This window comes from Pseudophryne corroboree, chromosome 6 (genome assembly GCF_028390025.1).
Source record: "Pseudophryne corroboree isolate aPseCor3 chromosome 6, aPseCor3.hap2, whole genome shotgun sequence".
Classification (NCBI taxonomy): Eukaryota; Metazoa; Chordata; class Amphibia; order Anura; family Myobatrachidae; genus Pseudophryne; species Pseudophryne corroboree.
This window is the reverse complement of record NC_086449.1, coordinates 703,283,061-703,298,063: the sequence shown is the minus strand read 5'-3', so window position 1 is coordinate 703,298,063 and position 15,003 is coordinate 703,283,061. Positions and strand designations below refer to the sequence as shown.

The window sequence follows — 15,003 nt, the reverse complement described above, 5'->3', positions numbered from 1 at the left end:
CTTCCCCATGTCAGGATTCTCACATTCAGGTTGCCACAGTCGGAATTCTGACCACCAGTATCCCGAACACCGGTATTTTGATTCCAACCCCCTTCAAGGTATAGCATGGATTCAAATGGCCGAAGAAGCATTTGGTTACATCATGAGAGTTCAGGGTTTTAACTAATAATTATATTGATCCTAAAACAGTGGCTAGGGTTGTATTAAGCCACAGTAATTCTACACATTTCTCTGACGTCCTAGTGGATGCTGGGTACTCTGTAAGGACCATGGGTATAGACGGGCTCCGCAGGAGACTGGGCACTCTTAAAAGAAAGATTAGGTACTATACCTGGTGTGCACTGGCTCCTCCCTCTATGCCCCTCCTCCAGACCTCAGTTAGTATCTGTGCCCGGCCAGAGCTGGATGCACTCTAGGGGCTCTCCTGAGCTTCCTAGAAAAGAAAGTATTTGTTAGGTTTTTTATTTTCAGTGAGATCTGCTGGCAACAGACTCACTGCTTCGTGGGACTGAGGGGAGAGAAGCAAACCTACCTGCGTGCAGCTAGCTTGGGCTTCTAAGGCTACTGGACACCATTAGCTCCAGAGGAATCGAACACAGGCCCAGCCTCGGTCGTCCGGTCCCGGAGCAGCGCCGACGTCCCCCTTGCAGAGCCAGAAGAACGAAGAGAAGTTGAAAATCGTCGGCTGAAGACTCCGGTCTTCATTAAGGTAGCGCACAGCACTGCAGCTGTGCGCCATTGCTCCCTTAGCACACCACACACTCCGGTCACTGATGGGTGCAGGGCGCTAGGGGGGGCGCCCTGGGCAGCAATTAGAGTACCTTACTTGGCAAAAAGCACATAATACAGTCTAATAAACTGTATATGTGCATTAACCCTTGCCATTATACATTTAAAAACGTGGGAGAAGCCCGCCGATGAAGGGGCGGGGTTATCTTCCTCAGCACACCAGCTCCATTTTCTCTTCACAGCTCCGCTGGAAGGACGCTCCCCAGGCTCTCCCCTGCAATTCCAGACTTCTAGGGTAAAAAAGAGAGGGGGGGCACATAAATTTAGGCACAATTCTGTGTATATAAGCTGCTATAAGGGAAAAACCACTCTGTATAGTGTACATCCTTGCATTATATAGCACTGTGGTGTGTGCTGGCATACTCTCTCTCTGTCTCCCCAAAGGACTTTGTGGGGTCCTGTCCTCAGTCAGAGCATTCCCTGTGTGTGTTCGGTGTGTCGGTACGGCTGTGTCGACATGTTTGATGAGGAAGCTTATGTGGAGGCGGAGCAGGTGCCGATAAGTGTGATGTCACCCCCTGCGGGGCCGACACCAGAGTGGGTGGATATGTGGAAGGTATTAACCGACAGTGTCAACTCCTTACATAAAAGGTTAGATGACGTAACAGCAGTGGGACAGCCGGCTGCTCAGCCCGTGCCTGCCCAGACGTCTCAAAGGCCATCAGGGGCTCAACAACGCCCGCTACCACAGATGGCAGACACAGATGTCGACACGGAGTCTGACTCCAGTGTAGACGACGATGAGACAAATGTACAATCCACAAGGGCCATCCGTTGCATGATTACGGCAATGAAAAATGTGTTACACATTTCTGACATTAACCCGGCTACCACAAAAAAGGGTATTATGTTTGGGGAGAAAAAGCAACCAGTGGTTTTTCCCCCATCGGATGAGTTGAATGAAGTGTGTGAAGAAGCGTGGGGTTCCCCCGATAAGAAACTAGTGATTTCTAAAAAGTTACTGATGGCGTACCCCTTCCCGCCAGAGGACAGGTTTCGTTGGGAGACATCCCCTAGGGTGGATAAGGCGCTCACACGCTTGTCAAAAAAGGTGGCACTGCCGTCTCAGGATACGGCCGCCTTAAAGGAGCCTGCTGATAGAAAGCAGGAGGCTATCCTGAAGTCTGTATATACACACTCAGGTACTATACTGAGACCTGCAATTGCTTCAGCATGGATGTGTAGTGCTGCAGCAGCTTGGTCCGATACCCTGTCAGATAATATATACAGGGATACTATTTTGCTAACCATAGAGCATATTAAAGACGTTGTCTTATATATGAGGGATGCACAGAGGGATATTTGCCGGCTGGCATCTAGAATTAATGCAATGTCCATTTCTGCCAGGAGAGTATTATGGACTCGGCAGTGGACAGGTGATGCTGATTCTAAAAGGCACATGGAGGCTTTGCCTTATAAGGGTGAGGAACTGTTTGGGGATGGTCTCTCGGACCTCGTATCCACAGCAACAGCTGGAAAGTCGACATTTTTACTAGAGATGAGCGGGTTCGGTTCCTCGGAATCCGAACCCGCCCGAACTTCAGCTTTTTTTACACGGATCCGAGCGACTCGGATCTTCCCGCCTTGCTCGGTTAACCCGAGCGCGCCCGAACGTCATCATGACGCTGTCGGATTCTCGCGAGGCTCGGATTCTATCGCGAGACTCGGATTCTATATAAGGAGCCGCGCGTCGCCGCCATTTTCACACGTGCATTGAGATTGATAGGGAGAGGACGTGGCTGGCGTCCTCTCCATTTAGATTAGAAGAGAGAGAGTGAGATTGAGACAGAGACACTTGATTTACTGGAGCTTAGGAGTACTAGAGAGTGCAGAGTTTACTAGTGACTGACCACTGACCAGTGACCACCAGTGCAGTTTTATTTAATATAATCCGTTCTCTGCCTGAAAAAAACAATACACAGTGACTCAGTCACATACCATATCTGTGCTCAGCCCAGTGTGCTGCATCATCTATGTATAATATCTGACTGTGCTCACACAGCTTAATTGTGGGGGAGACTGGGGAGCAGTTATAGGTTATAGCAGGAGCCAGGAGTACATATTATTAAAATTAAACAGTGCACACTTTTGCTGCAGGAGTGCCACTGCCAGTGTGACTGACCAGTGACCTGACCACACTGACCACCAGTATAGTATACTATATTGTGATTGCCTGAAAAAGTTAAACACTCGTCGTGTGACTTGTGTGGTGTTTTTTTATTCTATAAAAAACTCATTCTGCTGACAGACAGTGTCCAGCAGGTCCGTCATTATATAATATATACCTGTCCGGCTGCAGTAGTGATATATATATATTTTTTATATCATTATTTATCATCCAGTCGCAGCAGACACAGTACGGTAGTTCACGGCTGTAGCTACCTCTGTGTCGGCACTCGGCAGTCCATCCATAATTGTATACCACCTACCCGTGGGTTTTTTTTTCTTTCTTCTTTATACATACTACATCTCATTATCATCCAGTCTATATTAGCAGCAGACACAGTACAGTACGGTAGTCCACGGCTGTAGCTACCTCTGTGTCGGCACTCGGCAGTCCATCCATAATTGTATACCGCCTACCCGTGGTTTTTTTTTTCTTCTTTATACATACTACATCTCATTATCATCCAGTCTATATTAGCAGCAGACACAGTACAGTACGGTAGTCCACGGCTGTAGCTACCTCTGTGTCGGCACTCGGCAGTCCATCCATAATTGTATACCACCTACCCGTGGTTTTTTTTTCTTTCTTCTTTATACATACTACATCTCATTATCATCCAGTCTATATTAGCAGCAGACACAGTACAGTACGGTAGTCCACGGCTGTAGCTACCTCTGTGTCGGCACTCGGCAGTCCGTCCATAATTGTATACCACCTACCCGTGGTTTTTTTTTCTTTCTTCTTTATACATACTACATCTCATTATCATCCAGTCTATATTAGCAGCAGACACAGTACAGTACGGTAGTCCACGGCTGTAGCTACCTCTGTGTCGGCACTCGGCAGTCCGTCCATAATTGTATACCACCTACCCGTGTTTTTTTTTCTTTCTTCTTTATACATACATACTAGATCTCATTATCAACCAGTCTATATTAGCAGCAGACACAGTACAGTACGGTAGCCCACGGCTGTAGCTACCTCTGTGTCGGCACTCGGCAGTCCATCCATAATTGTATACCACCTACCCGTGTTTTTTTTTTTCTTCTTTATACATACTACATCTCATTATCATCCAGTCTATATTAGCAGCAGACACAGTACAGTACGGTAGTCGACGGCTGTAGCTACCTCTGTGTCGGCACTCGGCAGTCCGTCCATAATTGTATACCACCTACCCGTGGTTTTTTTTTCTTTCTTCTTTATACATACTACATCTCATTATCATCCAGTCTATATTAGCAGCAGACACAGTATAGTACGGTAGTCCACGGCTGTAGCTACCTCTGTGTCGGCACTCGGCAGTCCGTCCATAATTGTATACCACCTACCCGTGGTTTTTTTTTCTTTCTTCTTTATACATACATACTACATCTCATTATCAACCAGTCTATATTAGCAGCAGACACAGTACAGTACGGTAGTCCACGGCTGTAGCTACCTCTGTGTCGGCACTCGGCAGTCCGTCCATAATTGTATACCACCTACCCGTGGTTTTTTTTTCTTTCTTCTTTATACATACATACTACATCTCATTATCAACCAGTCTATATTAGCAGCAGACACAGTACAGTACGGTAGTCCACGGCTGTAGCTACCTCTGTGTCGGCACTCGGCAGTCCATCCATAATTGTATACTAGTATCCATCCATCTCCATTGTTTACCTGAGGTGCCTTTTAGTTGTGCCTATTAAAATATGGAGAACAAAAATGTTGAGGTTCCAAAATTAGGGAAAGATCAAGATCCACTTCCACCTCGTGCTGAAGCTGCTGCCACTAGTCATGGCCGAGACGATGAAATGCCAGCAACGTCGTCTGCCAAGGCCGATGCCCAATGTCATAGTACAGAGCATGTCAAATCCAAAACACCAAATATCAGTAAAAAAAGGACTCCAAAACCTAAAATAAAATTGTCGGAGTAGAAGCGTAAACTTGCCAATATGCCATTTACCACACGGAGTGGCAAGGAACGGCTGAGGCCCTGGCCTATGTTCATGGCTAGTGGTTCAGCTTCACATGAGGATGGAAGCACTCAGCCTCTCGCTAGAAAAATGAAAAGACTCAAGCTGGAAAAAGCACAGCAAAGAACTGTGCGTTCTTCGAAATCCCAAATCCACAAGGAGAGTCCAATTGTGTCGGTTGCGATGCCTGACCTTCCCAACACTGGACGTGAAGAGCATGCGCCTTCCACCATTTGCACGCCCCCTGCAAGTGCTGGAAGGAGCACCCGCAGTCCAGTTCCTGATAGTCAGATTGAAGATGTCAGTGTTGAAGTACACCAGGATGAGGAGGATATGGGTGTTGCTGGCGCTGGGGAGGAAATTGACCAGGAGGATTCTGATGGTGAGGTGGTTTGTTTAAGTCAGGCACCCGGGGAGACACCTGTTGTCCGTGGGAGGAATATGGCCGTTGACATGCCTGGTGAAAATACCAAAAAAATCAGCTCTTCGGTGTGGAAGTATTTCACCAGAAATGCGGACAACATTTGTCAAGCCGTGTGTTCCCTTTGTCAAGCTGTAATAAGTAGGGGTAAGGACGTTAACCACCTCGGAGCATCCTCCCTTATACGTCACCTGCAGCGCATTCATAATAAGTCAGTGACAAGTTCAAAAACTTTGGCCGACAGCGGAAGCAGTCCACTGACCAGTAAATCCCTTCCTCTTGTAACCAAGCTCACGCAAACCACCCCACCAACTCCCTCAGTGTCAATTTCCTCCTTCCCCAGGAATGCCAATAGTCCTGCAGGCCATGTCACTGGCAATTCTGATGATTCCTCTCCTGCCTGGGATTCCTCCGATGCATCCTTGCGTGTAACGCCTACTGCTGCTGGCGCTGCTGTTGTTGCTGCTGGGAGTCGATGGTCATCCCAGAGGGGAAGTCGTAAGCCCACTTGTACTACTTCCAGTAAGCAATTGACTGTTCAACAGTCCTTTGCGAGGAAGATGAAATATCACAGCAGTCATCCTGCTGCAAAGCGGATAACTGAGGCCTTGACAACTATGTTGGTGTTAGACGTGCGTCCGGTATCCGCCGTTAGTTCACAGGGAACTAGACAATTTATTGAGGCAGTGTGCCCCCGTTACCAAATACCATCTAGGTTCCACTTCTCTAGGCAGGCGATACCGAGAATGTACACGGACGTCAGAAAAAGACTCACCAGTGTCCTAAAAAATGCAGTTGTACCCAATGTCCACTTAACCACGGACATGTGGACAAGTGGAGCAGGGCAGGGTCAGGACTATATGACTGTGACAGCCCACTGGGTAGATGTATGGACTCCCGCCGCAAGAACAGCAGCGGCGGCACCAGTAGCAGCATCTCGCAAACGCCAACTCATTCCTAGGCAGGCTACGCTTTGTATCACCGGTTTCCAGAATACGCACACAGCTGAAAACCTCTTACGGCAACTGAGGAAGATCATCGCGGAATGGCTTACCCCAATTGGACTCTCCTGTGGATTTGTGGCATCGGACAACGCCAGCAATATTGTGTGTGCATTAAATATGGGCAAATTCCAGCACGTCCCATGTTTTGCACATACCTTGAATTTGGTGGTGCAGAATTTTTTAAAAAACGACAGGGGCATGCAAGAGATGCTGTCGGTGGCCAGAAGAATTGCGGGACACTTTCGGAGTACAGGCACCACGTACAGAAGACTGGAGCACCACCAAAAACTACTGAACCTGCCCTGCCATCATCTGAAGCAAGAAGTGGTAACGAGGTGGAATTCAACCCTCTATATGCTTCAGAGGTTGGAGGAGCAGCAAAAGGCCATTCAAGCCTATACAATTGAGCACGATATAGGAGGTGGAATGCACCTGTCTCAAGCGCAGTGGAGAATGATTTCAACGTTGTGCAAGGTTCTGATGCCCTTTGAACTTGCCACACGTGAAGTCAGTTCAGACACTGCCAGCCTGAGTCAGGTCATTCCCCTCATCAGGCTTTTGCAGAAGAAGCTGGAGACATTGAAGGAGGAGCTAACACGGAGCGATTCCGCTAGGCATGTAGGACTTGTGGATGGAGCCCTTAATTCGCTTAACAAGGATTCACGGGTGGTCAATCTGTTGAAATCAGAGCACTACATTTTGGCCACCGTGCTCGATCCTAGATTTAAAGCCTACCTTGGATCTCTCTTTCCGGCAGACATAAGTCTGCTGGGGTTGAAAGACCTGCTGGTGAGAAAATTGTCAAGTCAAGCGGAACGCGACCTGTCAACATCTCCTCCTTCACATTCTCCCGCAACTGGGGGTGCGAGGAAAAGGCTCAGAATTCCGAGCCCACCCGCTGGCGGTGATGCAGGGCAGTCTGGAGCAACTGCTGATGCTGACATCTGGTCCGGACTGAAGGACCTGACAACGATTACGGATACGGACATGTCGTCTACTGGCACTGCATATGATTCTCTCCCCATTGAAAGAATGGTGGAGGATTATATGAGTGACCGCATCCAAGTAGGCACGTCACACAGTCCGTACTTATACTGGCAGGAAAAAGAGGCAATTTGGAGGTCCTTGCACAAACTGGCTTTATTCTACCTAAGTTGCCCTCCCACAAGTGTGTACTCCGAAAGAGTGTTTAGTGCCGCCGCTCACCTTGTCAGCAATCGGCGTACGAGGTTACATCCAGAAAATGTGGAGAAGATGATGTTCATTAAAATGAATTATAATCAATTCCTCCGCGGAGACATTGACCAGCAGCAATTGCCTCCACAAAGTACACAGGGAGCTGAGATGGTGGATTCCAGTGGGGACGAATTGATAATCTGTGAGGAGGGGGATGTACACGGTGATATATCGGAGGATGATGATGAGGTGGACATCTTGCCTCTGTAGAGCCAGTTTGTGCAAGGAGAGATTAATTGCTTCTTTTTTGGGGGGGGTCCAAACCAACCCGTCATATCAGTCACAGTCGTGTGGCTGACCCTGTCACTGAAATGATGGGTTGGTTAAAGTGTGCATGTCCTGTTTTGTTTATACAACATAAGGGTGGGTGGGTGGGAGGGCCCAAGGACAATTCCATCTTGCACCTCTTTTTTCTTTTATTTTTCTTTGCGTCATGTGCTGTTTGGGGAGGGTTTTTTGGAAGGGCCATCCTGCGTGACACTGCAGTGCCACTCCTAGATGGGCCCGGTGTTTGTGTCGGCCACTAGGGTCGCTTATCTTACTCACACAGTCAGCTACCTCATTGCGCCTCTTTTTTTCTTTGCGTCATGTGCTGTTTGGGGAGGGTTTTTTGGAAGGGACATCCTGCGTGACACTGCAGTGCCACTCCTAGATGGGCCCGGTGTTTGTGTCGGCCACTAGGGTCGCTTATCTTACTCACACAGTCAGCTACCTCATTGCGCCTCTTTTTTTCTTTGCGTCATGTGCTGTTTGGGGAGGGTTTTTTGGAAGGGCCATCCTGCGTGACACTGCAGTGCCACTCCTAGATGGGCCCGGTGTTTGTGTCGGCCACTAGGGTCGCTTATCTTACTCACACAGTCAGCTACCTCATTGCGCCTCTTTTTTTCTTTGCGTCATGTGCTGTTTGGGGAGGGTTTTTTGGAAGGGACATCTTGCGTGACACTGCAGTGCCACTCCTAGATGGGCCCGGTGTTTGTGTCGGCCACTAGGGTCGCTTATCTTACTCACACAGCTACCTCATTGCGCCTCTTTTTTTCTTTGCGTCATGTGCTGTTTGGGGAGGGTTTTTTGGAAGGGACATCCTGCGTGACACTGCAGTGCCACTCCTAGATGGGCCCGGTGTTTGTGTCGGCCACTAGGGTCGCTTATCTTACTCACACAGTCAGCTACCTCATTGCGCCTCTTTTTTTCTTTGCGTCATGTGCTGTTTGGGGAGGGTTTTTTGGAAGGTACATCCTGCGTGACACTGCAGTGCCACTCCTAGATGGGCCCGGTGTTTGTGTCGGCCACTAGGGTCGCTTATCTTACTCACACAGCTACCTCATTGCGCCTCTTTTTTTCTTTGCGTCATGTGCTGTTTGGGGAGGGTTTTTTGGAAGGGACATCCTGCGTGACACTGCAGTGCCACTCCTAGATGGGCCCGGTGTTTGTGTCGGCCACTAGGGTCGCTTATCTTACACAGCGACCTCGGTGCAAATTTTAGGACTAAAAATAATATTGTGAGGTGTGAGGTATTCAGAATAGACTGAAAATGAGTGGAAATTATGGTTTTTGAGGTTAATAATACTTTGGGATCAAAATGACCCCCAAATTCTATGATTTAAGCTGCTTTTTAGGGTTTTTTGAAAAAAACACCCGAATCCAAAACACACCCGAATCCGACAAAAAAAATTCGGTGAGGTTTTGCCAAAACGCGGTCGAACCCAAAACACGGCCGCGGAACCGAACCCAAAACCAAAACACAAAACCCGAAAAATTTCCGGCGCTCATCTCTAATTTTTACCTTAGGTTTCGTCACAGCCTAAGAAAGCACCGTATTATCAGGTACAGTCCTTTCGGCCCCAAAAAGGCAAGCAGGTCAGAGGCGCTTCCTTTCTGCCCAGAGGCAAGGGAAGAGGGAAAAAGCTGCACCAGACAGCCAGTTCCCAGGAACAGAAATCCTTCCCCGCTTCCTCTAAGTCCACCGCATGACGCTGGGGCTCCACAGGCGGAGCCAGGTGCGGTGAGGGGTGGATCTCTGGGTTCTGCAAGTGGTATCTCAGGGATACAAGCTGGAATTCGAGGCCACTCCCCCTCGCCGTTACCTCAAATCAGCCTTGCCAGCTGCTCCCAAAGAAAGGGAGGTAGTACTGGCAGCTATTCACAAGCTGTATCTCCAGCAGGTGATAATCAAAGTACCCCCCCTTCAACAGGGACGGGGTTACTATTCCACAATGTTTGTGGTACCGAAACCGGACGGTTCGGTGAGACCCATCCTAAATTTAAAATCCTTGAACACTTATATAAGGAAGTTCAAGTTCAAGATGGAATCGCTCAGGGCGGTTATTGCAAGCCTGGAAGAGGGGGATTTTATGGTGTCATTGGACATCAAGGATGCGTACCTGCATGTCCCCATTTACCCACCTCACCAGGAGTACATCAGGTTTGTGGTACAGGACTGTCATTACCAATTCCAGACGCTGCCGTTTGGTCTGTCCACGGCACCGAGGGTATTTACCAAGGTAATGGCCGAAATGATGATAATCCTCCGAAAGAATGGTGTTATAATTATCCCGTACTTGGACGATCTCCTGATAAAGGCGAGGTCCAAAGAGCAGTTGCTAGTCAGCGTAGCACTATCTCAGGAAGTGCTGCATCAGCACGGCTGGATTCTGAATATCCCAAAGTCACAGCTGATTCCTGCGACGCGTCTGCTGTTCCTGGGCATGATTCTGGACACAGAACAGAAGAAGGTGTTTCTCCCGGAGGAGTAGGCCCAGGAATTATCATCTCTGGTCAGAGACCTCCTGAAACCAAAACAGGTGTCGGTGCATCACTGCACGCGAATCCTGGGAAAGATGGTAGCTTCCAGTGGGATCTATTGGACAAGTGGTCCGGATCGCATCTTCAGATGCATCGGTTGATCACCCTGTCCCCAAGGGCCAGGGTGTCTCTGCTGTGGTGGCTGCAGAGTGCTCATCTTCTCGAAGGCCGCAGATTCGGCATACAGGACTGGGTCCTGGTGACCACGGATGCAAGCCTCCGAGGTTGGGGGGCAGTCACTCGGGGAAGAAACTTCCAAGGACAATGGTCGAGTCAGGAAACTTCCCTACACATAAATATTCTGGAACTAAGGGCCATTTACAATGCCCTGAGTCAAGCAGAATCCCTGCTTCAAAACCAACCGGTGCTGATTCAGTCAGACAACATCACGGCGGTTGCCCATGTAAACCGACAGGGCGGCACAAGAAGCAGGATGGCAATGGCAGAAGCCACAAGGATTCTTCGATGGGCGGAGAATCACGTGCTAGCACTGTCAGCAGTGTTCATTCCGGGAGTGGACAACTGGGAAGCAGACTTCCTCAACAGACACGACCTCCACCCGGGAGAGTGGGGACTTCATCCAGAAGTCTTCAAGCTGATTGTAAGCCGTTGGGAACGACCACAGGTGGACATGATGGCGTCCCGCCTCAACAAAAAGCTAAAAAGATATTGCGCCAGGTCAAGGGACCCTCAGGCGATAGCTGTGGACGCTCTAGTGACACCGTGGGTGTACCAGTCGGTTTATGTGTTCCCTCCTCTTCCTCTCATACCCAAGGTACTGAGGATAATAAGAAAGAGAGGAGTAAGAACTATACTCATCGTTCCGGACTGGCCAAGAAGAACTTGGTACCCGGAACTTCAAGAAATGATCTCAGAGGACCCATGGCCTCTGCCGCTCTGACAGGACCTGCTGCAGCAGGGGCCCTGTCTGTTCCAAGACTTACCGCGGCTGCGTTTGACGGCATGGCGGTTGAACGCCGGATCCTAATGGAAAAGGGCATTCCGGATGAAGTCATTCCTACGCTGATAAAAGCTAGGAAGGATGTGACAGCACAACATTATCACCGCATATGGCGAAAATATGTTGCTTGGTGTGAGGCCAGGAGGGCCCCTACAGAGGAATTTCAGCTGGCTCGATTTCTGCACTTCCTACAGTCAGGAGTGACTATGGGCCTAAAATTAGGATCCATAAAAGTCCAGATTTCGGCCCTGTCTATTTTCTTTCAAAAAGAACTGGCTTCACTGCCTGAAGTTCAGACGTTTGTTAAGGGAGTCCTGCATATTCATCCTCCCTTTTGTTCCTCCAGTGGCACCTTGGGATCTCAACGTTGGGTTGGATTTCCTAAAATCACATTGGTTTGAGCCACTTAAGACCGTGGAGTTAAAGTATCTCACGTGGAAGGTGGTCATGCTGTTGGCCTTGGCTTCGGCCAGGCGGGTGTCAGAATTGGCGGCTTTGTCGTGTAAAAGCCCATATCTGATTTTCCATATGGACAGGGCAGAATTGAGGACTCGTCCCCAATTTCTTCCTAAGGTGGTATCAGCGTTTCATTTGAACCAACCTATTGTGGTGCCTGCGGCTACTCGGGACTTGGAGGATTCCAAGTTGCTGGACGTAGTCCGGGCCCTGAAAATCTATGTTTCCAGGATGGCTGGAGTCAGAAAAACTGACTCGCTGTTTATCCTGCATGCACCCAACAAGCTGGGTGCTCCTGCTTCAAAGCAGACTATTGCTCGCTGGATCTGTAGCACGATTCAGCTTGCACATTCGGCGGCTGGACTGCCGCATCCTAAATCAGTGAAAGCCCATTCCACGAGGAAGGTGGGCTCTTATTGGGCGGCTGCCCGAGGGGTCTCGGCTTTACAACTTTGCCGAGCTGCTACTTGGTCGGGTTCAAACACGTTTGCAAAATTCTACAAGTTTGATACCCTGGCTGAGGAGGACCTTGAGTTTGCTCATTCGGTGCTGCAGAGTCATCCTCACTCTCCCGCCCGTTTGGGAGCTTTGGTATAATCCCCATGGTCCTTACGGAGTACCCTGCATCCACTAGGACGTCAGAGAAAATAAGAATTTACTCACCGGTAATTCTATTTCTCGTAGTCCGTAGTGGATGCTGGGAGCCCGTCCCAAGTGCGGACTCTCTGCAATACATGTTTATAGTTATTGCGTAACTAAAGGGTTATTGTTATGAGCCATCTGTTAATGAGGCTCATTCTTGTTTTCATACTGTTATATAGTATAGTACCTAATCTTTCTTTTAAGAGTGCCCAGTCTCCTGCGGAGCCCGTCTATACCCATGGTCCTTACGGAGTACCCAGCATCCACTACGGACTACGAGAAATAGAATTACCGGTGAGTAAATTCTTATTTTTACTTATATTGTAAAAGATGAGAAAAGTGTTCCTCCTGTGGTAGTTTTAAAAACCCAGTGAGTACTCCTCCCCCTAACTAATACCAGCAAAGCATTGGTAATGTTCCAGATATCCCTAGGCTGTGGATTCTGGGGTAATAAACAATAGTGGAACACTAGGACTTTCATCTTTCACACCTCAATGGTCCCTGTATACAGTAATGTGGAGAGATCCCTTAAACATCTTTTTATTTTATTTTTCTGATGACCCCTCTTTATTTTACTGGCATCCATGAAGTGAAATGGCACTAGTTCCACCAGTCTGGGGTTGGTTTTCACCAAAGTTGAGCCCTCATACTCATTATGTCTCTATAGTGGTCTTGTGTTATGGGCATACAGTAGTTCTGACTTTGCTTTTAACAAACTGGATAAAACCGCTATAAGTCATTTAGAAAGCATGACAATACGAAACACTGGGCAAGTTCCCTTCTGTTTTGCTATATTAAGTCCGACAAGGACATATGTAAGAACTAAATGCATATTTACACACTAACCTTACCCTTTCTCTTCATAGTTGTCTTAGTGATGGTCTTTGCCCTCTGCTGGGCTCCCTTTCATGTGGACCGACTTTTCTTTAGTTTTGTGGTTGATTGGACTGAACCCCTTGCCAATGTCTTTAACCTCATTCATGTAATTTCTGGTAAGTTTTACATTAAATGTGCTCTTATTTTAAATTAAACTCCGTATTACATCACGTAATATATAGTGTTTGGTGATGTTGTAAAGGAATTTACTGTAGGTCGGGATCATCTTCTGTTCAGCTGTTTTACTGTAGTGCATTCCCTGCACCTGACTTGGTGTCCATGGCTCAACAAATCAGAACTCAACTACAGATGTGTCCTCACATATCTAACCTCCATACGTCATGCATCACGAAATATGATCCTGCCAGGTCCTGTGAGACAGTGGCGTCCCAAGGCGGGTGCGGGGGGGGGTGCATCCCACACCTGGGTGTGACGCCTGGAAGGGGTGACACCAAACTGTGGGCTCCTCCGCAGTGACAGGAGCCAGGTGTGCAATGTGAAAGTCTGGTACAGCAGCCGGCGACCGTCATAGAAGAGGAGCCTAGAGCGCTGGGAGACAGTCTCCGGGGGGCCATACCCCTTTATTTGTGGCCACACCCACTTTTTGCTGCAAGCGCGCCCCCGGTGCACTGGGATATTAAGGATGCGCACCCGGTGATGCCTCTGCTGTGAGACTCTGCTAGCATTGGGTGTCTTTTTGTGTATTTTTGCTGAAAATGCAACTAGGAAACTGTGCTGAATAATTTGATAAGTGACACTTATTTATTTATTAATAGTTTCTTATATAGCGCAGCAAATTCCAATGTACAATTGGACACAATGATAAAACAGAACTGGGTAATAACAAACAGTCATAGAGGTAGGAAGGCCCTGTTTGCAAGCTTACAATCTATAGGGAAATAGGCATTGATACACAAGGAAAGGCGCTATCTATTGCATATTTGTCCACCGGATTGCAAAGCTTCTATGTGGGCTGCATGATATCACATCACAGCAATGATGAACCCTGGTCATAAGGAAGGGAAAGTGAAGAAAGAAAAAATATGTGGAGGATATGTGCGGACTGTACAGTGGGGATATAATCGGATAGGAAAGCTTATGAAAGTTATGTGGGTGGTTCTGGAATGTGATAACCTAGCCTGAAGAGGTGAGCTTTCAGGGAACGCTTGAAGGTTTGGAGACTAGGGGAGAGTCTTATTGTACGTGGTAGGGCATTCCACAGAGTTGGTGCATCCCGAAGAAAGTTTTGCAATCATACATGGGAGCAAGTAATGAGTGTGCATGAGAAAGGAGATCTTGTGAAGAGCAGAGGGGTCAGGTTGGAAGATATTTTGAGATGAGCGAAGAGGTGTATGTTGGTGTAGTATGGTTAATGACCTTATGTGGGAGGAAAAGTATTTTTTATTGAATACGGTAGAATACAGGTAACCAATGACACTTGTATAGCTGTGTGCGACTGAGACTGTATATAAAGCACAACAGAATTTGGGATAGGGGAAAAAAACCCACTCCTGCTGCATCGTTGCACTTTGTATGCATATTTAGAGACTCGTACACATTTTCAGGTAAAAGACGTGAAAAAGACACCCAGTGTTAGCAGAATCTCATAGGACCTGGCGCTCCAAGAGGGGCTGTTTGGCGCACTGCAGTAATGATCTATGGGGACATATCTGTATTTTGTTCTCTAC

At 48.0% G+C, this 15,003-nt stretch overlaps 1 protein-coding gene across 1 annotated transcript in view; it reads left to right on the top strand.

Annotated features, from left to right (window-relative positions):
• Positions 1–15,003, top strand: part of NMUR2 (neuromedin U receptor 2) — a 125,036-nt gene that overhangs the window by 90,291 nt on the left and 19,742 nt on the right. Inside the window, exon 3 of the mRNA XM_063928343.1 lies at positions 13,306–13,431. Within this exon, the coding sequence (XP_063784413.1) occupies positions 13,306–13,431 (126 nt within the window). The remainder of the gene's footprint in view (positions 1–13,305; positions 13,432–15,003) is intronic.